Source organism: Pseudophryne corroboree, chromosome 5 (assembly GCF_028390025.1).
Source record: "Pseudophryne corroboree isolate aPseCor3 chromosome 5, aPseCor3.hap2, whole genome shotgun sequence".
Classification (NCBI taxonomy): domain Eukaryota; kingdom Metazoa; phylum Chordata; class Amphibia; order Anura; family Myobatrachidae; genus Pseudophryne; species Pseudophryne corroboree.
The window spans coordinates 440270333-440297389 of NC_086448.1; the positions used below are offsets into that span (position 1 = coordinate 440270333).

At 45.3% G+C, this 27057-nt stretch overlaps 1 protein-coding gene across 38 annotated transcripts in view; it reads left to right on the plus strand.

Moving 5' to 3' along the window:
- Positions 1-255: 255 nt before the first annotated feature.
- LOC134927837 (uncharacterized) overlaps positions 256-27057 on the plus strand; it is a 1188393-nt gene continuing 1161591 nt past the window's right edge. For 16 of the 38 annotated variants that reach the window (XM_063922833.1, XM_063922843.1, XM_063922859.1 and 13 more), the window contains exons 1-4: positions 263-397; positions 617-680; positions 9108-9161; positions 10391-10456. In XM_063922833.1, the coding sequence (XP_063778903.1) occupies positions 9114-9161; positions 10391-10456 (114 nt within the window). In that variant the 5' untranslated portion in view covers positions 263-397; positions 617-680; positions 9108-9113. Of the gene's footprint in view, positions 460-616; positions 681-9107; positions 9162-10390; positions 10457-27057 lie in introns of all 38 variants that reach the window. The other 22 variants (XM_063922844.1, XM_063922848.1, XM_063922860.1 and 19 more) reach the window with 7 other exon arrangements.

A 27057-nucleotide genomic window follows, 5' to 3' on the forward strand; every position in this document is an offset into this window, starting at 1 on the left:
GACGGAAAAGGTCCCTTAGCCCACTTGATTCTAGCATCTACCCTGGAACAATAGACCGGACGTTGGCGTCCATTTCACATGAGACACTTGACAATGAACGAAAGAGGATCACAAACACAAATGGTTCCGCCCAATGAGGACATATATTAAGCATTCCTGTGTCCCTCTAGTGTCCGTTTATTTTACTAAACAGCCAATCGCAGCGCTGTTCTCTAACTGTACTTCTAAAATGAACCAATAGGCTCGGCCCTGGTACTGTGTGGCGTGTGTGCGCTATGTACGTAGTAGAGGCGCTGGGAACCACTGACTACAGGAAGTGCTTTTGTAAATCGCATCCGGGTCGGTTGTACGAGGATCTTGTAGTGCGACACAGAGCGAGACGCTGTGTCTGTTCCGTGTATGTATGTATGTATGGTGATGTGTTGTTGCTTTGTGACGCCTGATTTCCGAGCTGCTGGGGTGAGATCCTATATACGCCGTCACCACCTCTTACCCCTGGGCACGTACACTAGTAACCCGCACATCAGCTCCTACACTCCCCGTCGCGTTCTCTGCACATGTTACATGTTTCCTCGTACACGTAATTATATTGCTGTGCTGTGTCCCCTTGTTACAGGTACCACGTGCGTGCAGTGCCCGCCATTCCCAGCATCTCTGCCTACTATCAGGATTAGGAGCAGGTAGTGATTACATCTTGTTTGCTAGAACAATTGTTTTCCATAATGCACAAGTTTAACCCATACTTGCCTACCTGACCCTCTCCATGAGGGCGAAAATGCTCTGTTCCTGGACTTTCCTGGTAATGTATGATTGCCATCACCTGTGGTGAAATACCTTTATTATCAATTAATTAGCTCACCACAGGAGATGGCAATCATACATTTCCAGGAACAGAGCATTTTCTCCCTCATGGAGAGGGTCAGGTAGGCAAGTATGGTTTAACCACTTAACTGGCATGGTCAGATCTCATGCGACTGCACCACCCCACTGTGACCCCCCTTTTTTTGACAAGCAGGTCCGTTCTGCATATGTGCATCGTATAATGTAATTATTTTAAAAAATACGTTAAGTGGTTAAAAGGGCACATCTAATTTTTAAGGCCCATACACACTAGGAGATTTTCATTTCAATAGACTTTGACAACATCTGTGAAATATATTTCTCTATCGTCCTAAGTGGATGCTGGGGTTCCTGAAAGGACCATGGGGAATAGCGGCTCCGCAGGAGACAGGGCACAAAAAAGTAAAGCTTTTACCAGATCAGGTGGTGTGCACTGGCTCCTCCCCCTATGACCCTCCTCCAGACTCCAGTTAGATTTTGTGCCCGAACGAGAAGGGTGCAATCTAGGTGGCTCTCCTAAAGAGCTGCTTAGAGAAAGTTTAGCTTAGGTTTTTTACTTTACAGTGAGTCCTGCTGGCAACAGGATCACTGCAACGAGGGACTTAGGGGAGAAGTAGTGAACTCACCTGCGTGCAGAGTGGATTTGCTGCTTGGCTACTGGACACTAGCTCCAGAGGGACGATCACAGGTACAGCCTGGATGGTCACCGGAGCCGCGCCGCCGGCCCCCTTGCAGACGCTGAAGAGAGAAGAGGTCCAAAATCGGCGGCTGAAGACTCCTGAGTCTTCATAAAGGTAGCGCACAGCACTGCAGCTGTGCGCCATTTTCCTCTCAGCACACTTCACACAACAGTCACTGAGGGTGCAGAGCGCTGGGGGGGGCGCTCTGAGAGGCAAATAAAAACCTTATTAGAGGCAAAAAATACCTCACATATAGCCCACAGAGGCTATATGGAGATATTTAACCCCTGCCTAACTTCAAAAATAGCGGGAGACGAGGCCGCCGAAAAAGGGGCGGGGCCTATCTCCTCAGCACACAGCGCCATTTTCTCTCACAGAAAAGCTGGAGAGAAGGCTCCCAGGCTCTCCCCTGCACTGCACTACAGAAACAGGGTTAAAACAGAGAGGGGGGGCACTGATTTTGGCGATATTGTATATATATAAAAGATGCTATAAGGGAGAAACACTTATATAAGGTTGTCCCTATATAATTATAGCGTTTTTGGTGTGTGCTGGCAGACTCTCCCTCTGTCTCCCCAAAGGGCTAGTGGGTCCTGTCCTCTGTCAGAGCATTCCCGGTGTGTGTGCTGTGTGTCGGTACGTGTGTGTCGACATGTATGAGGACGATGTTGGTGAGGAGGCGGAGAAATTGCCTGTAATGGTGATGTCACTCTCTAGGGAGTCGACACCGGAATGGATGGCTTATTTAGAGAATTACGTGAGAATGTCAACACGCTGCAAGGTCGGTTGACGACATGAGACGGCCGACAATCTATTAGGACCGGTCCAGGCGTCTCAGAAACACCGTCAGGGGTTTTAAAAACGCCCATTTACCTCAGTCGGTCGACACAGACACAGACACGGACACTGAATACAGTGTCGACGGTGAATAAACAAACGTATTTCTCATTAGGGCCACACGTTAAGGGCAATGAAGGAGGTGTTACGTGTTTCTGATACTACAAGTACCACAAGAAAGGGTATTATGTGGGAGTGAAAAAACTACCTGTAGTTTTTCCTGAATCAGATAAAATAAAATGAAGTGTGTGATGATGCGTAGGGTTACCCCGATAGCAAATATTGGCGTTATACCCTTTCCCGCCAGAAATTAGGGTACGTTGGGAAACACCCCTTAGGGTGATAAGGCGCTCACACGCTTATCAAGTGGCGTTACCGTCTCCAGATACGGCCGCCCTCAAGGAGCCAGCTGATAGGAAGCTGGAAAAATATCCTAAAAAGTATATACACACATACGGTGGTTATACTGCGACCAGCGATCGCCATCAGCCTGGAGATGCAGTGCTGGGTTGGCTTGGTCGGATTCCCTGACTGAAAATATTTTATTCATGTAGAGCATTTAATAGGATGCATTCTATATATATGTATGTGAGATGCACAGAGGGATATTTGCTCTCTGGCATCAAGATAAGTGCGTTGTCCATATCTCCCAGAAGATGTCAGGGACACGACAGTGGTCAGGTGATACAGATCCCATACGGCAGATGGAAGTATTGCTGTATAAAGGGAAGGAGTTATTTGGGGGTCGGTCCATCGGACCTGGGGACCACAGCAACAGCTGGGAAATCCAACCTTTTTTACCCCAAGTTACATCTCAGCTAAAAAAGACACCGTCTTTTCAGCCTCAATCTTTCCTTTCCCATGAGGGCATGCAGGCAAAAGGCCAGTCATATCTGCCCAGACATAGAGGTAAGGGAAGTAGACTGCAGCAGGCAGCCCTTTCCCAGGAAAAGAAGCCCTCCACCGCGTCTGCCAAGTCCTCAGCATGACGCTGGGGCCGTACAAGCGGACTCAAGGTGGGGGGGTAGTCTCAAGAGTCTCAGGGCGCAGTGGGATCACTCGCAAGTTGACCCCTAGATCGTACGAGTATTATCCCAGGGGTAAAGATTGGAGAGTCGAGACATCTTCTCCTCGCAGCTTCCTGAAGTCTGCTTTACCAACGGCTCCCTCCGACAGGGAGGCAGCATTGGAAACAATTCACAAGCTGTATATCCAGCAGGTGATAATCAAAGTACCCCTCCTACGACAAGGAAAAGGGTATTATTTTTCCACACTATATTGTGGTACTGAAGCCAGACGGCTTGGTGACACATAGTCTAAATCTAAAATGTTTTGAACACTTACATAAAAGGTTCAAATCGAGATAAAGTCACTCAGAGCAGTGATAGCGAACCGGAAAAAAGGGGACTATATGGTGTCCCTGGACATCAAGGATTACCTCCATGTCCAAAATTTGTCCTTCTCATCAAGGGTACCTCTGGTTCGTGGTACAGAACTGTCAATATCAGTTTCAGACGATGCCGTTTGAATTATCCACGGCACCCCGGGCCTTTTTACCAAGGTAATGGCCGAAAAGATGTTTCTTCAAAGAAAAAAGGCATCTAAATTATCCCTTACTTGCACGACCTAAAAAGGGCAAGTTCCAGAGAACAGTTGGAGGTCGGAAGAGCACTATCTAAAGTAGTTCTTCGACGGCACGACTGGATTCTAAATATTCCAAGAATCGCAGCTGTTTTCCGACGATACGTCTGCTGTTCCTAGGGATGATTCTGGACACGGTTCAGAAAAAGGTTTTTCTTCCCGAGGAAAAAGCCAAGGAGTTATCCGACCTGTCAGGAACCTCCTAAAACCAGGAAAGGTGTCTGTACATCAATGCACAAGAGTCCTGGGAAAAATGGTGGCTTTTTACGAAGCAATTCCATTCGGCAGATTCCATGCAAGAATTTTCCAAAGGGATCTGTTGGACAAATGGTCAGGGTCGCATCCTCAGATGCACCTGCGAATAACCCTGTCGCCAAGGACAAGGGTATATCTTCTGTGGTGGTTGCAAAAGGCTCATCTATTGGAGGGCCGCAGATTCGGCATACAGGATTTGATCCTGGTGACCACGGACGCCAGCCTGAGAGGTTGGGGAGCAGTCACACAAGGAAGAAACTTCCAGGGGGTATGGACGAACCTGGAAAAGTCTATTCACATAAACATTCTGGTACTAAGAGCAATCTAAAATGCTCTAAGCCAGGCGGAACCACTCCTGCAAAAACCGGTGTTGATTCAGTCGGACAACATCACGGCGGTCGCCCATGTAAACAGACAGGGCGGCACAAGAAGCAGGAGTGCAATGGCAGAAGCTGCCAAGATTCTTCGCTGGGCGGAGAATCACGTAATAGCACTGTCAGCAGTGTTCTTCCCGGGCGTGGACAACTGGGAAGCAGACTTCCTCAGCAGACACGATATTCACCCGGGAGAGGGGGGTCTTCATCCAGAAGTCTTCCACATGCTAATAAACTGTTGGGAAAGACCAATGGTAGACATGATGGCGTCTCGCCTCAACAAGAAACTGGACAAGTATTGCACCAGGTCAAGAGATCCACAGGCAATAGCTGTGGACGCACTGGTAACACCTTGGGTGTACAAATCAGTATATGTGTTTCCTCCTCTGCCTCTCATACCAAAGGTATTGAAGATTATACGGTGAGGAGGAGTAAGAAATACTAGTGGCTCCGGATTGGCCAAGAAGGACTTGGTACCCGGAACTTCAAGAGTTGGTCACGGACGACCCGTGCCCTCTACTTCTGAGAAGGGACCTGCTACAACAGGGTCCCTGTCTCTTTCAAGACTTACCGCGGCTGCGTTTGACGGCATGGCGGTTGAACGCCAGATCCTAAAAGGGAAAGGCATTCCAGAAGAAGTCATTCCTACCTTGATTAAGGCAAGGAAGGAAGTCACCGCGAAACATTATCACCGCATTTGGCGAAAATATGTCGCGTGGTGCGAGGATCGGAGTGTTCCGACGGAGGAATTTCAACTGGGTCGTTTCCTACATTTCCTACAATCAGGATTGTCTAGGGGTCTCAAATTGAGATCTATTAAGGTTCAAATTTCGGCCCTGTCAATATTCTTCCAAAAAGAATTGGCCTCAGTTCCTGAGGTACAGACTTTTGTTAAAGGAGTACTGCATATACAGCCTCCTGTGGTGCCTCCGGTGGCACCGTGGGATCTAAATGTAGTTTTAGATTTCCTCAAATCCCATTGGTTTGAACCATTGAAAAAGGTGGATTTTAAATATCTCACATGGAAAGTGACTATGTTACTGGCCCTGGCTTCCGCCAGGAGAGTATCTGAATTGGCGGCTTTATCTTATAAAAGCCCTTATCTAATCTTCCATTCGGATAGGGCAGAACTGAGGACTCGTCCGCATTTTCTCCCTAAGGTGGTATCAGCGTTTCACCTGAACCAACCTATTGTGGTGCCTGCGGCCACTGGCGACTTGGAGGACTCCAAGTTGTTGGACGTTGTCAGAGCCTTAAAAATATACATTTCAAGGACGGCTGAAGTCAGAAAATCTGACTCGCTGTTGATACTATATGCACCCAACAAGTTGGGTGCCCCTGCTTCTAAGCAGACGATTGCTCGTTGGATTTGTAACACAATTCAACTTGCTCATTCTGTGGCAGGCCTGCCACAGCCTAAATCTGTTAAGGCCCATTCCACAAGGAAGGTGGGCTCATCTTGGGCGGCTGCCCGAGGGGTCTCGGCATTACAATTCTGCCGAGCAGCTACGTGGTCGGGGGAAAACACGTTTGTAAAATTCTACAAATTTGATACCCTGGCAAAAGAGGACTTGGAATTCTCTCATTCGGTGCTGCAGAGTCATCCGCACTCTCCCGCCCGTTTGGGAGCTTTGGTATAATCCCCATGGTCCTTTCAGGAACCCCAGCATCCACTTAGGACGATAGAGAAAATAAGAATTTACTTACCGATAATTCTATTTCTCGGAGTCCGTAGTGGATGCTGGGCGCCCATCCCAAGTGCGGATTATCTGCAATACTGTACATAGTTATTGTTAACAAATTCGGGTTATATTGTTAAGGAGCCATCTTTAAGAGGCTCTTTCTGTTATCATACTGTTAACTGGGTTTAGATCACAAGTTGTACGGTGTGATTGGTGTGGCTGGTATGAGTCTTACCCGGGATTCAAATTGCCTCCCTTATTGTGTACGCTCGTCCGGGCACAGTACCTAACTGGAGTCTGGAGGAGGGTCATAGGGGGAGGAGCCAGTGCACACCACCTGATCTGGTAAAAGCTTTACTTTTTTGTGCCCTGTCTCCTGCGGAGCCGCTATTCCCCATGGTCCTTTCAGGAACCCCAGCATCCACTACGGACTCCGAGAAATAGAATTATCGGTAAGTAAATTCTTATTATCTTTCACCCAAAGTAATGCATAAACACTGAGCTATTTTCCCAAAGAGCAAGATACTTTCAGGAGGCGAAAGACTTTGCTAAAAATCTTTCATTCGAAAGGCTATTTACATAATGGTCTGGGTTTGAATTCCAAGGGTGATAGCATGGGCCATTATAAAAAGGGGGACACTGCTGTTGTGTAAAAAGGGGGACACTGCTGTTGTGTAAAAAGGGGGACACTGCTGTCGTAATGTGTATGAATGGGGCCCACGATTTATATATTATGTAGATCAGGCATTCCCACCCACGGTCCTCAGGGCACACTAACAGTGCAGGTTTTCGTGATATCCAGGCTGCAGCACAGATGGTTAAATCAAAATAACTCGCCTACTAATTAAGTCACCTGTGCTGACGCCTTGATATCACTAAAACCTGCACTGTTAGTGTGTCTTGAGGACTGTGGTTGGGAATGCCTGATGTAGATATTATACATTAACATTGGTGGGCAGTGGTGCCAGTAATATATACATTGCTGGCCTGTGCCAGCAATGTATATATTACTGGCTTAAATAAAAAAGCATTAAATAAACATTGGTGGGCAGTGGTACTGTATATACATTGGTATATAACAGGGTCACTCACAACTTCAAGCAGTGCCTGCGACTCACTTTACTGATCCGTGCCGCTGTTTCTCTGTGCGGTCACAGGCTGGAGGGAGCAGGAAGGAGAAGGCGGGTCTGCGGCGCTGGAGCAAGTGGGATTTCGGGCGAGAGCAGGGCAGGTTCGCCGGGCAGATGATGATGAGTCTAATTCTTCCAGCCATCATCGCTCGTGGCCGTACATACTGAGCGATGATGGCTGGAAAAGGAACCATCATCTTCAAACGTGCTGGTCAAACTAGCCGACGGAGCACCTCGCCAGTCGATTATTGCTAGCCCATACACACTGGTAGACTTTAACCTCAAAATCGTTCAAAACAGTCAAAATGAACGATTTTGAGGCCAAAGTCGCTAATGTGTATGGGCCTTTGTTTTATTTCCTTTGAACATTGAAAAAAAAATGTGTTCTGCTGTTGGGGGATATTAGCAGTGCTTTGCTCACTGTTGCCATTGTGGAGTACGTGTCTAGCAGCTTTATGCTGGATGCATTTATTATTTGGTATATGGTCCTTAGGTCGACCTCAATTAGGACGACACTCAATAGTTCGGCCACTGTTGGTCCACGCCTATAAAAGGTCAACATTGTCATTAGGTCGACATGAGTTTTTCACTTTTTTCTAAATAAATACTTTTTCATACTTTACGGTCCACATGGACTACGATTGGGAACAGTAACCTGTGCTGAGTGCAGCCAGGCACCTTGCCCGAAGCATGGCGAGGTGACACGGTGCACTAACTGAAGTTCCTGGTCACTTTACGAAGAAAACGACTCCAAAAAAATAAAAACTCATGTTGACCTTTTTCCATGTCGACCTGACAACCATGTCTCCATTTTCCTTGTGTCGTCCTAGTGCCTGTCGACCTAATTAGGGTCCATCCAGCAAACCCGATCCCTGCAAAATTATTTTGCCTCAAGTAGTAGGAGGTGTTCAGGTAGATGTCAGCCCATCTGATTGCTGTGCACTGTTATGTTGTTTGTTTTTGACCTTCTGGAAGCCCGCTTGTAGCTGGTGTCATCCGCCACAGTCAGAAGCCCAGCTAGCAGAGGGGATCCTTGAGCAGGGTGGCTACTATGGGGGAGTATACAGTAGGCCATGTTATCCAATCTTCCGCAGTTAGCTTTTCTGCTGTCAGTTGTTGGGCACACACAGTGAAGACATGGATCAGGGTGATCCACATCACATTAGGTGAGTGCCTGCATCTATTGCATATGCGGGAGTGCTGTTGCCATGGTGCTCCGTAAAAGGGCAGGGCGCTCTTTTAAAATTACAAAATAGGTGTGAAGGTGTACCCTGCTAAAGCAGCCTAGTGTGAGCAATAGATGGGAGCTGCTGTCAGTGATGTGCCACCATTACAAGAGTTCCCGCTTTATTCTAATAGCGCATCTTCAGCATTACTTATATTTGATCACCCGGAATCTAGGGAAAACTATTGTAAATCCTCGCCCGTGAGCTACCAGTATTGTATAGTACAAAATTATTTTTGGGGTTTTGGACTTTTGTAATGTATAAGTTTTGAAACGTTATTTTGTGGAAATGTAACAAAGTTTTAAAATGAAAGCTATGAATATTTTACTTAGAAGAAAGTGAGTATCCAACCAGAGTTAAAATTGTTTCGGAAGCATGATTGTGATACGTTATCAATATTCTAGACATTTTCATTACATCTATAACTCTCCCTTTCCTTCAGGCTTTTATGATGTATGGCCAAATTGTTCCCCGAGGCTCAACTGAGAACACACAGGTTTGGGATACTGAGTTTTATTTTCTTTACTATTGTATACCCTTAGATAAATGAGGCATGTATAACTTAGGAAAGAAAGGGAACTATAGAATTGGGGGGGTACTAAACTGCTGAGCCAAAGTAAAGACGTGAAATTAATCGGTGGTCTTCAGTATGCCGAATGTCGGGATCCAGGCGCCGGAATCCCGACACCCGGCATACCGACAGATATTCTCCCTCGTGGGGGTCCACGACCCCCCTTGAAGGAGAATAAATAGCGTAGCGAGCCCGCAAGGGGCTCCTTTGCGCTCGCCATACTGTTGGTATGCCGGTGGTCGGGCTCCCGGCGCCGGTATGCTGGTCGCCAGGAGCCCTCCCGCATACCATACTACACCTGAAATTAAGAAGACTTGTGACCATATTTATTAGTTTGTTTGTTTTTCTGGAAACATGATTGTGTGAGGTGTTAAGTTGCTGAACTCTTTAATATGCTTTTAATACACTGTTTTTTTTTTCCGCATGTTACTGAGTTTTTTTTTTTTGCGAGGATAAGTAAATTTCATTTTAATAAAAACATTGTATTACCCTAATATGCTACTACTATAACAGGGATCAACATAAGGGAATGAGTTTGTCTGAAAGAAGTGGAATTTGTTAGTTTATACAATATTATACAATATTTCTTGCTTTACTGACATTCATTGCATGTGCATACTTATAGTGTACCTATGCTAAAGTGTTTGTTAACATAGTTCGATTCAGCAGTTTGCTTGGTCCACAAATGCAAACATTCACTGTGCCGTTTCCCAATATTCGTGTCCTTTCACATGTTGAGAACACTGGGGGGAATTCAGTTGTTTCTCCTTGTGACTGCCACTAGATGGCACCTAACGGAGCAGTTCAGTTGTTGCTCTGTCAGGCACACTGAACCACGGGGAGACACATTTCAGCTGGCTAGCTGAAATGTGCGAAAAGTGTGCACACCCAGCACTTTGGACAGATTTAGCCATTTTATTCTGCTAAACCCAACCTCTCTGGCCGCGATAAAAAGTAATAATTGAATATCAACGGGAGATGGGGTGCAATAAGCAATTAAATTGCCCTCATGGAGTACTTCATACCTTAGTTAAATCCATGGACAGGCTGCTACCAGAGATTGAATGTCTTGATTTTTTTTTTTGCCAGAAAATGCCTAAAAATGCAGGATTTTGTCTTGTCTTTTGTTGTAACTAAAAATATTTATCTTCCAGAACATCCAAAACGCATCACTTACAAATGAGGACCCAGAGGCTAAGAGGAGCAGGTTCTCATGCCCGGTGAGTTGCATATAGTGCTATGGTTTATATTTTATACTGTGTATCCCTAGGCAAATATGACAATTAGTGTTACAGCGCATATGGATTAGAACTAAAAAGATTTTTTTATTAAAACACACACACATATATATATATATATATTATGCAATTTGTACCACCGGCCGGTCAATGTACGATTACAATAATAAATTCACATATGAACTGGATACAACATGTATTATAGCAAATTACTTTGTATCCACTTAAAATTCTTAACAACACCTGCTGTAGTAGCTAAAATGTAGCTTTTCTGATGTTTACTAAAGCTTAATAGCACACACAGTTCTTCTCTGTGTAGCTATAGAACAGTCACTTTTGAAAAAAAATGAAATAGGGTTTTTCCTCACACTAAATGTGGGCTTTTAAGCTGTCCCATTTATATAGCCAAAGTCCGTTAATAAAGTGAATCAATGCTTCCTCTAAAAGCGTGTCTGGCCAGACAATTAAGCAGTACGATCTCACCACTCCTATTTGTGGATTCTTTCACCAAGAAAATCCTCCCCGGCTGCTGGTGCTTTTAACCTTTATCATGCAGTCATCTCTGGGGGATCATAAATAGAGGTGAAGGATCCCTGGAGCGTTACAGCTGGCTATTGAGATCTCCGGATGCAGTGGTACGTACAGCAATTAGATGAGTAAATTTATATATATATATATGTGTTTTAATAAAAAATCTTTAGTTCTAATCCATATGCGCTGGTACACTAGTTTCTTTGTTGCTTGTTTGATTTTTTAATCTAATAGGGGTGAGTAGCCCCATGTTACTGGCAGCATATTGATTGGAGTGACAGAGCGCTTGATTTAGTATCGGTTGTCAAATATGACAATTGCACAATAAATGACTGTCATCCTGAGATGGTATGTAGATATTTATTTAAAATCCTCTGTTTCTTAGTGACAGAAATGATTGGATGCCTTTCATTTCTTTTCTTTTTTCCCCCCACAATAATATTTATTGGGTTTTGTTTTCTCAAACGTATAAAGATAAACACCCTAAGACATCAAAAACAAAAGACAACGGGAAATAAAGAATACCGTATATAATGCTTATGGATTTTATTTGTGATAATTGTAGTGTTAGGCATTAGTGCAGGGCTCGACAAATCCCAGGGGCCAGGTCGCCATGGCCCCTAGATTTTGCTGCCCCAGTGGAGATTCCTGGGCTTGCCTGTATTGCGGTGGCCATTTCATGTACAGGTGTGCATATGCTGAGTGTCCGTTCCAGCCTATGCTGACTGCTGTGCCTGTCCATCCAGGCCTGCGCTGACTATTCCTGTACGTCCCAGCCTGCACGGTCTGCTTTATCCAAATTCCAGTTGCATAGAGCTCTCCGGTAACCGTGTCTATTTGTGGCCAGGGATTGTGGCTTCAGAGGGGGTAGTGATGTGGCCACAGGGGGATGGGGGATTGTTTACCCAGGGTGGTGGCTGCAGAGGGGTGGTCTGCCTGGGGGTACTACCTTGGTTGTAAGGTCTTGGGGGGTTGGTGGTCTGGGAGGTTAGCGGCTCAGTAAGGAGGGAGGGGGGTAGCTGCACAGCAATGTGGCTTTGATGGCCTGGTTTTCCTAGAGGTACCCTCTTAATTGTGTGGTCATGGGGGTTGGTTGCGTGGGGAGGGGGGCTTTGTAGCTGCTCGTTAGTGATCTGGCCTCCTACACTTTCATCCTGGCACCTAGATTTTAGAAAAACATTGTGAAGCCCTTAATTAAAGGGGATCTCCGTGTCTGGGCGACAGCTGCCTTGGCTGCTAGAAGTATATGTCCCATGAGGTATCTGTCACCTTGGGACATTTTTCCTGGGTAGAAATTATATAAAGCTGTTAAAGGTTCTTCAGAAACAACAATTCTCAGTACCTCACTAATCATAGTCAGGGCATACCCAGAAGATGTGATAGATATCTCCTATAAAGCCACAATTCCTCAGTCAAAACTGGAATACTGAGGGCCATGTCTTATACTGCTGCTCTGGAGTGAAGTAGGCCCTATTCCAGTTTATAATACAGCTCAGAGTGATTAACATATTTACAAATTTTGAAACCAGTTTTAAAAATGATGTCCCAATCATCCTCAGTCAGGATTTGCAAATGTCTTGTTCCCATTTGTCTTGGGAGGGCAGCTTCCCACTTACCCTTTCCAAAAGCATGTATTCATACCACCAAGAGATATTCCCCCTCTGTGGCAAAAATTTGAGCCGGGACATCATTAGTGAGGGAAGGGACAACTTGTTCAATGGCAGCGACACATAGCTCTGCAGCCAATGTCTCAGCTGTAAATATTTATTAATGTCCTGGGGCGAGACATTACTTTGGTGGGAAGAAAAAGAATCCAGACAATCCACCTGAATCACATACTGCAAGGATATTAAACCCAATACAGCCCAGGAGTCAAATTGCAAGGTTGGAATCAGAGCAGCCATAGCATTTAAAGAAAGCTCTGTGGACTGTAAGAAAGTCTCCTTATTAGAGGATATAAATTTGTGCCAAACTTAGACTGTAGTGTACACAGCTTTTACAGGTATTAATTTGGGAGGGATTTAATGTTGTGGGAAACCATAACAAATCTGGGAGATTAAATGGATACGTCATAGCTCTTTAAATAATCACCCATGGTTTCAAGGGATCAGTGATATGTTTCAAAATCTGGAAAGGCAGTACCTCCTACTAGTTTTAGGAAGAGATACAGTATTCCTATCAATCTTGGGTCTAGAACCTTCCAAATATATGTAATAGGAGTTTGGTTACGTTTATTATAAAGAGATCTATGGAGAGGTCTAGGAATAGTACAATAAAAATACATCAGTTTGGTAGAAGCACCATTTTAGAAGCTGCTATATGCCCCAACCAAGATACTACCTGTAGAATCCACTCTTTAGTATGTTCTTTGGAGGCTTTCATTAAGGGTCCAAAGTTACAATATATCAAGTCACAATCCCTAGCTAAATTAACCCCTAAGTACTTGAGAGATTTAAGTTGCCATGCATATCTATACTCTCTTAATTCCCGTAATAATTCCCCTTGAATGTTAAAAGGAAGAGCTTCAGTCTTGGATGTATTCAGTTTATAGTAAGATACTTCTGAGTACTGCTTCAAAACCGAATTAGTTGATGGAGTGAGACTTCAGGTTTCAGTAAACAGGAGAATATCATCTGCAAAATGACTAATCTTATGGGAAGTATTTTAATTGGACCATGAATAGACCCTTATGAACTTATTTTCATCCAGAGGCTCAATTGCCAGAGCAAAAATAAGAGGTGACAAAGGATATCCCTGTCGTGTACCATTAGTAATATCAAACCCTAAGGAAAGGCATCCATTAACATAAACTGTAGCAGATGAAGAAGAGTAAAGCGCAAGAATAGCCTCAAATATACGACCTTGAAAGCCAAAACAGCACAGTATGGCCTGCAGAAAACCCCAGTGAAGTGTGTCGAACGCTTTTTTCAGCATCAAAAGAAAGAACTAATAAAGGAAATTTACTATTTCTCTTTCATCCATCTGGGGGACGCTGCGCCATTACTTGTGGGTTAGAGGTGTGTGGTTGTGGAGTTTGGCACAGAACTATTAAAACCTGACTCCTCCCCCTCTAACCCCTCCCATCTCCTTCCTGCCTAGCCAGCACCTCAGTTTTAGTTTTGTGCCTGTGGAGTACAGACACAGTTTTTATTTCTCCTAATTTTTATTTATTTTTTCTTTATTTTTCTATACCTAGTCCCTGTTTACAGGTGACAGGTATAAATGGAACAAGGATGCTGTCAGAAAGGGCCACCATACCTTGGTCACTGGGGCCTTTTGATTCACAAAAAAACGACAGATCAAAGAGGTACTGGACAGCCACAATCTGTCACTGGCAGTATTGGGCTGTCCCTAACGGTTTTTATTATTTATTATTTATTAATATTTATTTATTTTACTGATTTTAGTATTATTTTTACTTTACCTCTCCCCCCTCCCCCCCCCCCCCCCCCCCCCCCCGGCACAAGCCCGCCAGCGGGAGCTGTGCCGGAGACCTGTACCCATACAGCCGCAGTACTGTCTGAAGGGCTGTGGGGACGGACGGACGGGGATCCCGGAGAAGCCGCCGCAACAGTCGCTATACTTAGCAACGCGCGGCGGCCCGAACTTCCGGTTGGTCGCGTAAGAAGAGCAGGGACGGCTTCCCGCTCTGTTCTGCCCGCGCGCGCGTCACTTTGCCTGACGCCATCTACAGTGACAGGGGGACGCTGTGCTCGCTACCTGAACAGAACAACTTGGGATGGAGGCACGCGAGAGCCGCAGACTTTCGGCTGCAGCGCGCCTACTGAAGCTGACAGGCGCTTCCTTGTTCAAGAAGGGACGGACTCCCGCCCTCCACTACCACGCGCGCACTCCCGTCCAGGTATGCAGGGCTCCGGCCGCCATCTTCTCCAGAGGCAGTACGGGGGACACCGTGCAGCGCTCACAACAAATGCTGATCACCTAACAGCAAGTATATTTTGGGACACAGTATAAATTCACTGTAGATTTACATTGTGTCATGCTATACTTTTAGGGGAGGTAATTTTTGCAATATAAAATATGCATTGAACACAGTATGATTCATAGTATATTTACAATATACAACAGTATATGTCAAAGTATTGGACTACTCTACTGAGTTTATTGTTCATTTGTAGTGCATTTGCTGTTTCAAAAAAGAAAATAAATTAATTAATTACTTATGAAATCTACAAAGGGTAAGACCGCCTCGGTGGTTTATTTTTTCCTGCTCACTATGGGGATCATAGCTAGCAAAGGGAAGCCCGGACGCAGGTACTCTGTGTTTCATGCTCTGGGGCATCTGTGGCGGACCAGCAGGAAAGTTCCGCGGATCAGTCTATGCCTCTATGGCTACAGTGGAAGCTCTATGGGCTCGAAATATGGGCTCAATCTCGAAACAAATTTGTTAACTCTGCCGGCAGTTCTTATGCTACAAAACGGCCGCAGCCGTTGCCCGCTATAACTTTTCCGGAGGAGTAGTTGGAAACATTCCCACTGGAGGATGGGGAAGTAGACCCAGAGTGGGATAGTAGGATGAGGAGTTTTTCTACTAGCTCAGGTGTTAGATTCTGATATAAGCCATCCGTCAGACTCTTAATATTCAGAGTTCGGAGGTGGCGGGTTCTTCCTCTGCCTTTTTCAAAACACAAAAAAAAAATAAAAAAAAAAGACAAGTTACTGTCTTTCCCCCGTATTCACACTTTGCGGATATTTGAAAGAGCCCTGACTTAAGTCGGATTCTCCTGTCCCAGCCCCAAAATAAATTTTAATTTATATAAGGGGGATACAAGATGTTGAGAAACCCAAAAGGTAGACGCTCCTATTCACATTTAACAAAAGCTACGGTTATTCTTTTTGTACATGGGCAGTACTGCTGGTGTGATGCTTGGCATTGCTGCCTTAGAGCACTGAGGTCGTGGGTTCGATTCCCACCATGTCCCAAACTGTGTGGTTTGTACGTTTTAGTTTAAAGATCCTACAGATAGGAAGATTGAAACAATGATTAAATCTATGTTATCTTTATCAGGAATTTTCTACTCCCAATTATAGCTAGCATTTGGGTCCTCATGGCCGCGGATGACTGGCTGGCATAGGTTGTATCTTGAATGCAGTCCCACGATCCATCGGAAGTCATTCAATTAGAAGAATGAGACCTTGTTAGAGTCTACTGCGCTACCATCCTGTATTTCTGCCTTGACCGTGACAGCAAGACGGTCTCTTTGATTTCGGGTTTGGGAATGCCGTTTCTGACTCGGAACAGAACTTGACGGCGATACCCTTTGAAGGTGAGTTCTTTTTGGGTCGGAATTACAGAAGATTATTCAGAGACTACAGGGGGCAAGAGCCCTTTTCTTCCATTTGCTCCTCAGAGACCGAAGACCACGAGGTTTCGGTCCTTTCGTACACAGGACAGAGGTAGTTTCCATCCCTTTCGTTCTTTCTCCAGGTTCCCACGAAGAGAGGCATTCAGAGGTAGAGGAACACAGGCGGCTCTTAGACCAGCCAGTAAACCTACTGCATGAAGGTTAACGATCTCTGGAGGGATCAATGACGGTTCGGGCTCGGTTACGGCAGTTCAAGGAAGTGTGGCTCCTGTCAAAACCAGATCTGTGGGTGACGGAGGTCATATCCAGAGATTATATGTTACATCTCGAGGAACCAGTCCCATATCGTGTGTTCGTCACTCCTCTCCAAAAACGCTCCCTCCAGACGTTGAGCTCTTCTTTATGCAACAGCCACTCTCTTACTAAATGGAGTGATTCTTCTAGTTCCCTCTCAGCAGAGAGGTCGGGATTTTACTCAGGTCTTTTTCTTGTGGACAAACCGTTTCGGCCAAAAGGGTTTGAATCCATATCTCTCAACCCAAAAGTTCAGAATGGAATCCATCCATTCGATTATCGCTACATGAAACCAGGGGAATATTTGGCTTCAGTGGACGTAGAGGACGTCTACCTGCATGTTCCTATTTGGACAGGTCGTCAATCTTGTCTGAGATACGCAGTCGGTCCTTGCCATTTTCAGTTTCTCTTCCCTTTGGTCTATCCACGGCTCCTCAGGTATTCACAAAGGTCATGGGCCGTGTGGTGACAATTCTGCGTTGCCAGGGTGTCAGCATTACTCCGTATTTAGATGATCTTTTCATCAGGACTGTCAGAGTTAATCCTTCACCAGAACTTGCGTCTCACGATAGAGACTCTATAGTCATTCAGATGGATAATAACTTTTCCACAGTCGTCTTTACTTCCTTCCCAGAAAATGATATTTCTGGGATTCTTATTCGACGCCACCAACCAGAAAGCGTTTCTTCCTCACGGACAGGACCTCATCTCGAATTACAGCTAATCCGCTTGTCTGTAAAGACTCGTCGATCGCTTCGCTGGTGGCTTCACAGCCCAATTTGACCAAAAAGGGTACCGTTCACGATTTGCTCTTGGGGGATGGTCACCACAGACGCAAGCCTCAGAGGTTGAGGGGCGGTGTTTCAGACTCCTCACTTTCAGACGTTCTGAAACAGTCGAGTCTAAGTTACAGATCAACATCTTGGAGTTGAGGGCAGTCTGGTAGGCACTCCTTCGGATTCAAACCATGGTAAAGGGTAATCCAGTCCGGGTTCAGCCCGACAACGCCACGACAGTTACTTAAATAAAGGAACTCGAAACTGGACCGCCAGGAAGGCGGTCGCTCAGATTCTCACTTAGGCGAAACATTGGGTTCAGATTATATCCGTGATTCACATTCCAGGAGTCGAGACCTGGGAAGCGGTTTTCTTAAGCCGTCACACGGTGCATAAGGGAGAGAGGGGGCTTCACCAGGAGGTGTTTCTGACTCTAGTAGCCCGGTGGGGGATGCCCGATGTAGATCTGACGGCGTCTTGTCTCAACAATAAACCTCCTCTCTACGGGTCGCGTACTCAGGACCCTTAAGCAATTCTAATCAATGCACTGACGGCGCGGTGGCACTTTCAACTGGGATATGTGTTTCCACCATTTCCACTGATTCCACGTCGGCTTCAACGCGTTCAGAGAGAAGGTCTTCCAATCATTCTGGTGGACCCAGATGGGCCACGATGACAGTGGTACACTCTTCTGCACAATAGGGTCGTCGAGGAACCATCCCGACCCCCTCTGCTCTAGATCTTATGATTCAAGGACCATGTCACCACACAGGTTGGGTCGGCTGACTTTGACGGCTTGGTTCTTGAATCCAATATTTTAAGGGGAAAAAGGTTTTTCTCGTCCTGTTGAGTAAACGATGATTCTGGCTAGATAACCGGTGGCTTCTGGAATTTACATTGCTTGGTGTGAAAAGCGTGGTTTAACACCGGATGTGTTTAGAGTTTCCTCGTCTGTTATCCTGCATTCAGGAGGATCTCAATGAGGATCTCAGACTTCTTCACTAATGGGGTCAAGTTTCTACTTGGTCGAGACTTCTTCATAGGAGACTGGCTATCATTCCAGAAGTTCAGACGTTCCTTCAGGGAGTTCTTCGGATTCAGCCACCTTTTTTTGTTCCTCCCTGGGACTTTAACTTAGTCCTTACGTTTTTTTTTTTTAGAAACCTCCATTTCAACCTTTGGAATCGGTACAATTGCGGTATATAACGTTCAATGTCTTCCGATTGACAATTTCCTCCAAAAGATGAGCATCTAAATTGGCAGCTCTTTCTTGCAGACCACCCTTGTTGGATTTTCATGATGATCGGGTGGTTCTGCGAACAAAACCTTCCTTCCGAAGGTTGTGTCAGCGTTTCATCAAAATCAGGACATTGTCCTTCCAGCGTTTACTCCTCCTCCTTCCGGGGAGGATTCCTATTGGCTCTCTTAGATGTGCTTAGGGCCTTACGGATTTATTTATCTCGTACGAATTCTATCCGTCGTACGAATGCATTGTTGGTTTTTAATGGCTGCGTCCAAATGAGATTGGCCGGATTCCAAGTACACAGTGACTCGTTGGGTAACTACGACCATCACAGAGTCTTCTAATGTTTCAGTTCCTGACTCGATTCAAGCTCCTTCGACTCCAGCTATTGGAGCTTCTTGAGATGTTCGCGGGGCTGCGTCTATTGAGCAGTCGTGTAGGGCGGCGACCTGGTCGTCTGTGCATACGTTTTAAAAAGGTTTTACCGTTCTCACACTTTCGGTTTGGAGACTGCCCCTGTTGGGCGTCAAAATTGGCGGACGGCTATGCCGTCTATGCCTCCCTCCTCTCATTTGCTTGCTTTGGGAAATCCCACAAGTAATGGCGCAGCGTCCCCCAGATGGATGAAAGAGAAATAGGGATTTTTGTTTACTTACCGTAAAATCTCTTTCTCTGATTCCATCTGGGGGACGCTGCGATCCCTCCCATATGTTGTCTGGTTTAACCAGTTAATTGTTTTCGGTCTATCTCCTTTGGCTTGGCTAAACGTTAACTGAGGTGCTGGCTAGGCAGGAAGGAGATGGGAGGGGTTAGAGGGGGGAGGAGTCAGGTTTTAATAGTTCTGTGCCAAACTCCACAACCACACACCTCTAACCCACAAGTAATGGCGCAGCGTCCCCCAGATGGAATCAGAGAAAGAGATTTTACGGTAAGTAAACAAAAATCCCTATATTCACAGTACTCTGTAACATAAACCACCCTCTGCATATTCAACCTGATTCAGTAAAGATTGCAAATTCTGCTAAGTTGGATTGCATGCTGGGGCTTCCCAGCATGCTATGCACCGAACTCCAGCCCCCCCTACCCCCACCACCACGCTGGCATGATTGCTAAAAATGGCGCAGCCACCTCCCGGCGCCGCCTGGCTGCACCCGCAGTAGGCCCGCTGACATTTTTTTTTTTATTATAAATTATTTATTTTTAGTTTTGCAAATAAAACAATCCCCATTCATGTCCAAATATATCAATCCTCAGCGTGTCCGCAATATAACCGCAATGACAAACAAAATAATGACCTACGAATACAATTAGAAGTGTCATTACAACTTGGAGCATGTTAGCACATAGTAGGACTACTGTCCGCAATGAGCAGTCAACAATTCTAATAACAGAAACATGAGTGAGGTATCTAACATAGAACAGTAATAGGGGGAAGACAGATCGGGAAAGAACTCAGGTACTATCCAGTAGACATCTCATAAAAGTGTCAAATTAGCAAGCCACCGTGATTTTTGTGATTGCAACGGCTACATGTGACGTTACGCAGCCACCCTGATCATGCCCACATCATGCCCCCGTTTTTAAGCCGTGCTCCCCCAAAATCATCCATCGCCACCCTGGAAACTGAGTGTTTTGCCGCCAAACCCTCCCCGTGCACGCCTTGCCTGATTGACGGGCAGAGGCGTTCGCATTTTCTGCAAGGTGTCAGCAGTAAATGCATGTGCATGCGCCCGCGGGGCAATTGTAAAAATTCCGGTTGGATCACTCGTTGCGATCCAACCTGAATTGGCCCTGTTGTCCGGAGCCTACCTGCCTGGCACAAACCCTACCTGGTCCGGCTTTATAATAGTGGGTAAAAGAGGACAAATGCGATAAGCAATCAGTTTAGCTAAAAGCTTAACATTTGTGTTCAACAAGGCTATGGCCCGATAATTCTGTACGGAGGAGAGAGACTTCCCCGTCTTAGGAATGGTAACAATCTGCGCTATCAACATTTCTTTTAGAAAACATTTAACAGCTGATGATTCATTAAACACAAAAGACCAGTGTGCCAGATCTGCTTTGAACACTTTAATAAAATTTGAGGGCAGGCCATCTGGTCTAGGGGCTTTATCGAAAGGTAAGGAGTCTATAGCTGCTTCAATTTCAGCTAATGACCAGGGGAGCTCAGAGACAGGCAGGCTTCAGAGTCTAGAGATGGAAGAGATAATGTTTGTAAGAAAGAATGTTGGTTGAGGGGTAGTAGACTCTTCCTTAAGATTGTACAGACTTGAGTAATATTCAGCAAACGCATTGGCTATTTCATAAGGCCCTCTAGAGCAGGCCTAGCCAACCTGTGGCTCTCCAGATGTTGTGAAACTACACATCCCAGCATGCCCTGCTGCAGACGTAACATGGCCTAAAAGTAATACTGTGGCAGGGCATGCTGGGATTTGTCGTTTCTCAACAGCTGGAGAACCACCGGTTGGTCAGGCCTGCTCTAGAGGTATAGATGTGTTGTACTTGATCTCTTGTTTTCCGTCCCCATAATTTACTTGCCAATGGGGGTAGAGTTGATCGCAGCAGCAAATTTGTAAGAAGTTGGACAAAACCATGTGCACTGCAGTTGTGGCAGATATAATATGTGCAGTGAGGGTTAGATTTGGGTGGGTTATTTTGTTTCTGTGCATGGTAAATACTGGCTGCTATATTTTTACACTGCAAATTAGTTGTCAGTTTGAACACACCCCACCCAAATCTAACTTTCTCTGCACATGTTGTATCTGGCCCCCCCCTGCAGTGCAGTTGGATTTGCCCAACTGCTAACAAATTTGCTGCTGCGATCAACTCTGAATTGTGCCCTATAAGCGGCTGTGCTAGTTGCCAAAGACGTAGAACTTTTGATTGAGGCATGCCAAATTACGGTTAACTTCATTTAGTGAGAATGAGTTTACCTTCTCTCGGGCTAAGAGAAGTAGTCTAAAAAGCGCCTTATCAGCTGGATTTGCCTTGTGCTCCCTCTCCAAGTTAAGACCCTTCAGTTTCGGCTTGTTCATATTTGCATTTATATTCTTTTTAGTTTGGCAGCTATTTGTATCACTGAACCTCTAACCAAAGCTTTGAGGGAACACCAATGGTTAAATACTGACGTATCCTTAGGATCATTGTCACCAAGGTAATAAGACAAAGATTGTTGTATGGCTTGTCGAGCCTCCGGCTGAGAGAGAATATGAAACCCTAATCTCCATGGCCCAGGTGTGACTTTCCGTGTTCCAACCTCCCAGATCAACACTAATGGGGAATGATCTGACCACGTCATTGGTAGAATTTCTATTTTGCAGATAGAGACTAGGGTCCATTTGTACGAAAGGGCTAGATCAATTCTAGAGTATGACCTATGCACTTGAGAATAAAATGAGAAGTCTATCACCATGGGGTGTTTAGACCTCTAAACATCAAACAGATCATATTCTTTTAATGAATTGACGAAAGCCTTTAGCAGAATTATGAGGTAAGGCACTACATGAAACAGTTGGCCTAGATCTATCAAGAATCGGATCTAGTACCATATTAAAATCTCTCAAGTATTAGAAAGGCTCCCTTAACATGGCTTTGTAAAGTTTTACAAAATTTCCTACAGAAAGATAATTGTTGAATACTGGGAGCATAACCTGAAACAAGTGTAACATCAGTATTTTCCAGCTTGCCAACTAAAATCAGATATCTTTCCTCTGTATCAGAGTTGTGACAACAACTGAAACGAGCAGTGTTGAGAATTTTAGATGACTACACCCGCTTTTTTTTTCTCATGGCCATTTGCTGTATAACAGTGTGTGAATCTAGTATTGAGGTGATGACTTTTTAAACTGGGTTTCTTAAACCGCAACAATATGTGCCTGTAGTTTATGGAAATAATTCAACGCAAGTTTCCTCTTATGGGCATTAATAGAAACTAAGTTATTAATCTGTGTATCAAGACAGAAAATAATTTACTTAATCTCATATGCAAGATTATAGTAAGAGCAAATCTGGCATATATGGAAAGGTACAAATAAACACAAAAAGAGAAAAAGGTTGACCAAACTGACCCCACATGGGGCCAAAACATGCGTCATACCATGACTGATTAGAATGGTGGGGGGGTTAGCGGCCCCTCGCCCGTCGCACTGCTTAATACTAAGTGAAGTTACAACTTCATGCCCGGATACGAACACACAATCCACTTCCCAGCCCAAAAGATTTAATGATTGTATCCTTTATGAAGTGTAAAATGCCATAGGCAGCAAGCCAAATTCCCAGCATCCGGACACAGAAGAACAAATTGAATTATTATAATATAGCATATATAACATTAAACATTAACTGTAGAATGAGTTATTGAGAATGGAGAAAACATTGCAATTAGATAATAGTAGTCTCCCTAAGGAATCAACATTCAATGGCCTACTTAAATAGTTAAACTATCTTAAGAAGAACTATATTAAAGAAACCAAAGGAGACACTTGTATTACTTAGTGACTGAATCCCGCCGTAGACCAGTCCTGCTGGAGCCTACGGGTTGGGGAGGCAGTAGTGGGAGTCTCTGAAGGGTCCATCTCTCCAACAGCTTCATACCATCCGCTAAGTTATTGATTGATATAGTGGAGCCTTCACGTGATATTAACTATTTAGTGGGGAAACCCCACCTGTAGGGGATATTGGCTTTCCTAAGGGTGCTGGTTATCGGTTGAAACTAGCGTCTCTTTAGCAATGTGGTCCTGGAAAGAGCCCCGAACAGTTGAACAGATCTGAGAGCATCTGCTGTTTTAGATGCTGGTCTGGCAGCTTTCAATATAGCTTCTTTTATATAACAAAACAAGTGTACTCTCATTAAGACATCTCGAGGCGCATCATCAGAAGCATTACTGGCTTTAGGTAATCGGTGTATTTGATTTCTATGAAGCTCAGTCGCTGCAATTGGCGGGAGTTTCTTGAATAAAGTGACAGCGTAGTCCTACTATTAGGAAACCGTCTCCGGCACTCCATGTAGTTTAAGATTGTTCCCTCTCAATTTGTCTTCCAAATCAGTGACCTTTTCTCTGTGTTTTGACCTCCATTTCTAAGGCCTCGTTTGATATTAGAAGCTCATTGTGGGAACAGACTGCCTCCTCCGTTTTGGTCTCGAGATGCTCAGTTCTGCCTCATAGTTGATCTGTATTTTGTTGACAAGTTTGAAGGGTGGCTCAGAATCTAGCCGCTACTTAATCTTTACATTTTGATAGCAGGGCCTTCATAGTCCCAACTGTTCGTGCGTCATTATCGTTAACAGATCTGGGGTTAGCAATAGACCGTGAAGGGGAAGCAGCACTGCTACTAATAGATGACGTAGGAGAATCTGAACCCGAAGGAGGTTCCCCAGGTCCCTTAGGTTTGGAAGGCCAAGGTGACAGCTTAAAGAATGCAACTTAAGAGACAGTCTTAGCCACCTTTTAACCTTTTTAGGAGGCATAATAAGGTTATAGTTGAAGATGAGGAAGACATTTTAGAATGAAACGAATGTAACTAAGGATGGCTCAACAAATAATAATTGTTATAGTATTTCACAGATTAAATAAGTGACGGGAGATTATAAGCATCATCATTCCCTCATAAGGAAACTCTCCAGGGCACATCCAAGCCATCTCAAGAACAGAAATGTAGTCAGCAGTAAATGTAGTAATAATAATACTACGTAAAGTTCTGTTAGAATGTATTTCTGCAGCGGGGTACACTGGTATTCCACAGGGGATAACATCGGGGTGTAGAGTTGGATCTTGATCCGAGGCACCAACAGGCTAAAAGCTTTGACTGTTTCCAGGATGCATAGCACCGCCTCCTCTATATCCCCGCCTTCAGGCACTGGAGCTCAGTTTGTAAGTTGGTGCCTGCAGTGCAGGCAGCTAACGGAAGACTGCGCTAGGCAGCCCTGAAAAGAGCTTTTAAATAGATAGAAGACTTCAAGGGCCGCAGCACAGGCACTTAGAAGTCCTATATGTCATGCTGACATATCATGCTGCGGCTCCCTCACCTTCCCCAGCGGCTCTGTATACTCCCGCGCCCTGGTTGCCTGGTACTTGCAGCAGAGGGCTCCGGTCTCTCCACGACACACACACACACACACACACACACACACACACACACACACACACACACACACACACACACACACACACACACACACACACACTGCTGCTCTTCAGGATCACGTGGCCGCATCATAGGGAGGAGGTAAGAGGATCCCCTAGGCAGGACCTGCTGAAAACCGCGGTGCGGTCTCTAGAAGACAGACCGCGCGTGCTGGCGTGGACACTGTGGCCGCACAGGGACCCCAATAGACCACCAGGGCAAGGGGCACAGGTTGGATTACATAAAAATCTGTTTCAATAGGCCCCGCAGTACCCGGTGGTGAAGTCCAGCAAGGGGATAAGGCTCTGACCTGTAGCCCTTCTCCCAGCCCCAGGCGCGATTTACTGCAAATGTTCCCGCCCTGGAGCTGCATCTCTCTGTTTCCCTCACTCCCTGTCAGCGTTTGGGCTCCATTACACACATGCTGAGCTGATTCTGGGACTGCTGGTCAGTGTCTCCTCTGTAAAGCCGCTTGCTTAATCAGTGCTGTGCATTTACAGGACACTTAAGTATTCCACATGCCATTTAGACAGTGTTGGTTAAGAGCAAGTGCATTACTATAGTGATATTTAGTACAAGTACCCTGTGATATACATCCAGTCTTTACTGTGCATTGTTATATCCTGGGCAAAATGTAAATCCTCAATATGACCTGGCAAAAGTGGTTTTTAAGTGCCTAGGCACTGAATCCGGTCCGCCGCCAGTATAAATATTTGATAAAATAGCGTGTCTGAAGCGCGCCATTGAGGGGGCGTGGCTTTGCCCTCACATCTTTCACCAGCGCCATTTTCTCTCCACAGAGTTGCAGAGACGCTGGCCTTCCTTTCCACTGCTGTACAAGTAACAGAGTGCAAAACGGGGGGCACAGTATATTTGGTGCTATTTAATGTAATATAAACGCTAACAGGTCTGGGGCTTTATATAAAAGTGTTCAGAACCGGGATAAGCGCTGGGTTGTGAGCTGGCAAACTCCCTCTGTGTTTCTCTGACAGGCTTTACTGTTGGTCTGTCCCCTATATACCCAGTGTGTTTGTTAGTGTCGGTGCACGTGTGTCGACATGTCTGAGGCAGAGTGCTCTTCCCAGGAGGAGACTGGATTAGGGAAAGAAACGGCTGTGGGAGTGACCCTGTCGGTACCACCGACTCCTGATTGGGTTAATGTTTTGAGTGCTTTGAATGCGAATGTGGCTCGATTGGATAAATCTGAGTCTCAAAACCAGGCATTAAAAAAAAATCCGTAGAGGATGTGTTGTCCCAAGTTCAGACCCCCTCGGGGTCACAAAAGCGTTCATTTACTCAGCAGATACAGATACCGACACGGACAGTGTCGACTGTAGTAATGCCAGATTAAATCCAAAACTGGCTAAGGGCATTCAGTACATGATTGTGGTGATAAAAGATGTGTTACATATCATGGAGGACCCTGCTGTTCCTGATACAAGGGTCTGTATGTTTAAAGGAAAGAAACCTGAGGTAACATTTCCTCCCTCTCATGAACTGAATGCTCTTTTTGAAAAGGTTTGGGAAAATCCTGACAAGAAGTTTCAGATTCCTAAGAGAATTCCGGTGGCATATCCGTTCCCCTCTGGGGATAGGGAAAAGTGGGAGTCACCCCCCACTGTGGACAAAGCTCTGTCACGGCTGTCCAAAAAGGTGGCACTTCCGTCTTCTGACACAGCAGCCCTAAAAGAACCTGCGGATCGTAAGCAGGAAAATACATTGAAATCCATTTATGTCACTACGGGTACGCTACTCAGACCTGCCGTTGCTTCAGCGTGTGTGAGTAGCGCTATTGAAAAGTGGGCAGATAACTTGTCATCTGAGTTTGATACTCTGGATAGGGATAACATTCTTTTGACGCTGGGTCATATCAGGGATGCTGCAGCCTACCTTAAGGAAGCTGCGAGGGACATTGGCCTTTTGGGATCAAGAGCCAATGCTATGGCAGTCTCAGCTAGGAGAGCATTGTGGATTCATCAATGGAATGCTGATGCTGACTCTAAGAAGGCTATGGAGTCTCGGCCGTATAAAGGTGGTGTCTTGTTTGGTGACGGCCTCGCTGACCTGGTATCTACGGCTACCGCGGGTAAGTCATCCTTTTTACCTTATGTTCCTGCACAACAAAAGAAAACGTACCACTATCAGATGCAGTCCTTTCGGCCCAATAAATACAAAAAAGGACGAGGGTCTTCCTTCCTTGCTTCTAGTGGAAGAGGAAAGGGAAAAAGGTCACCGGCTGTGGCAGGTTCCCAAGAGCAGAATTCCTCTCCAGCTTCTACCAAATCCACC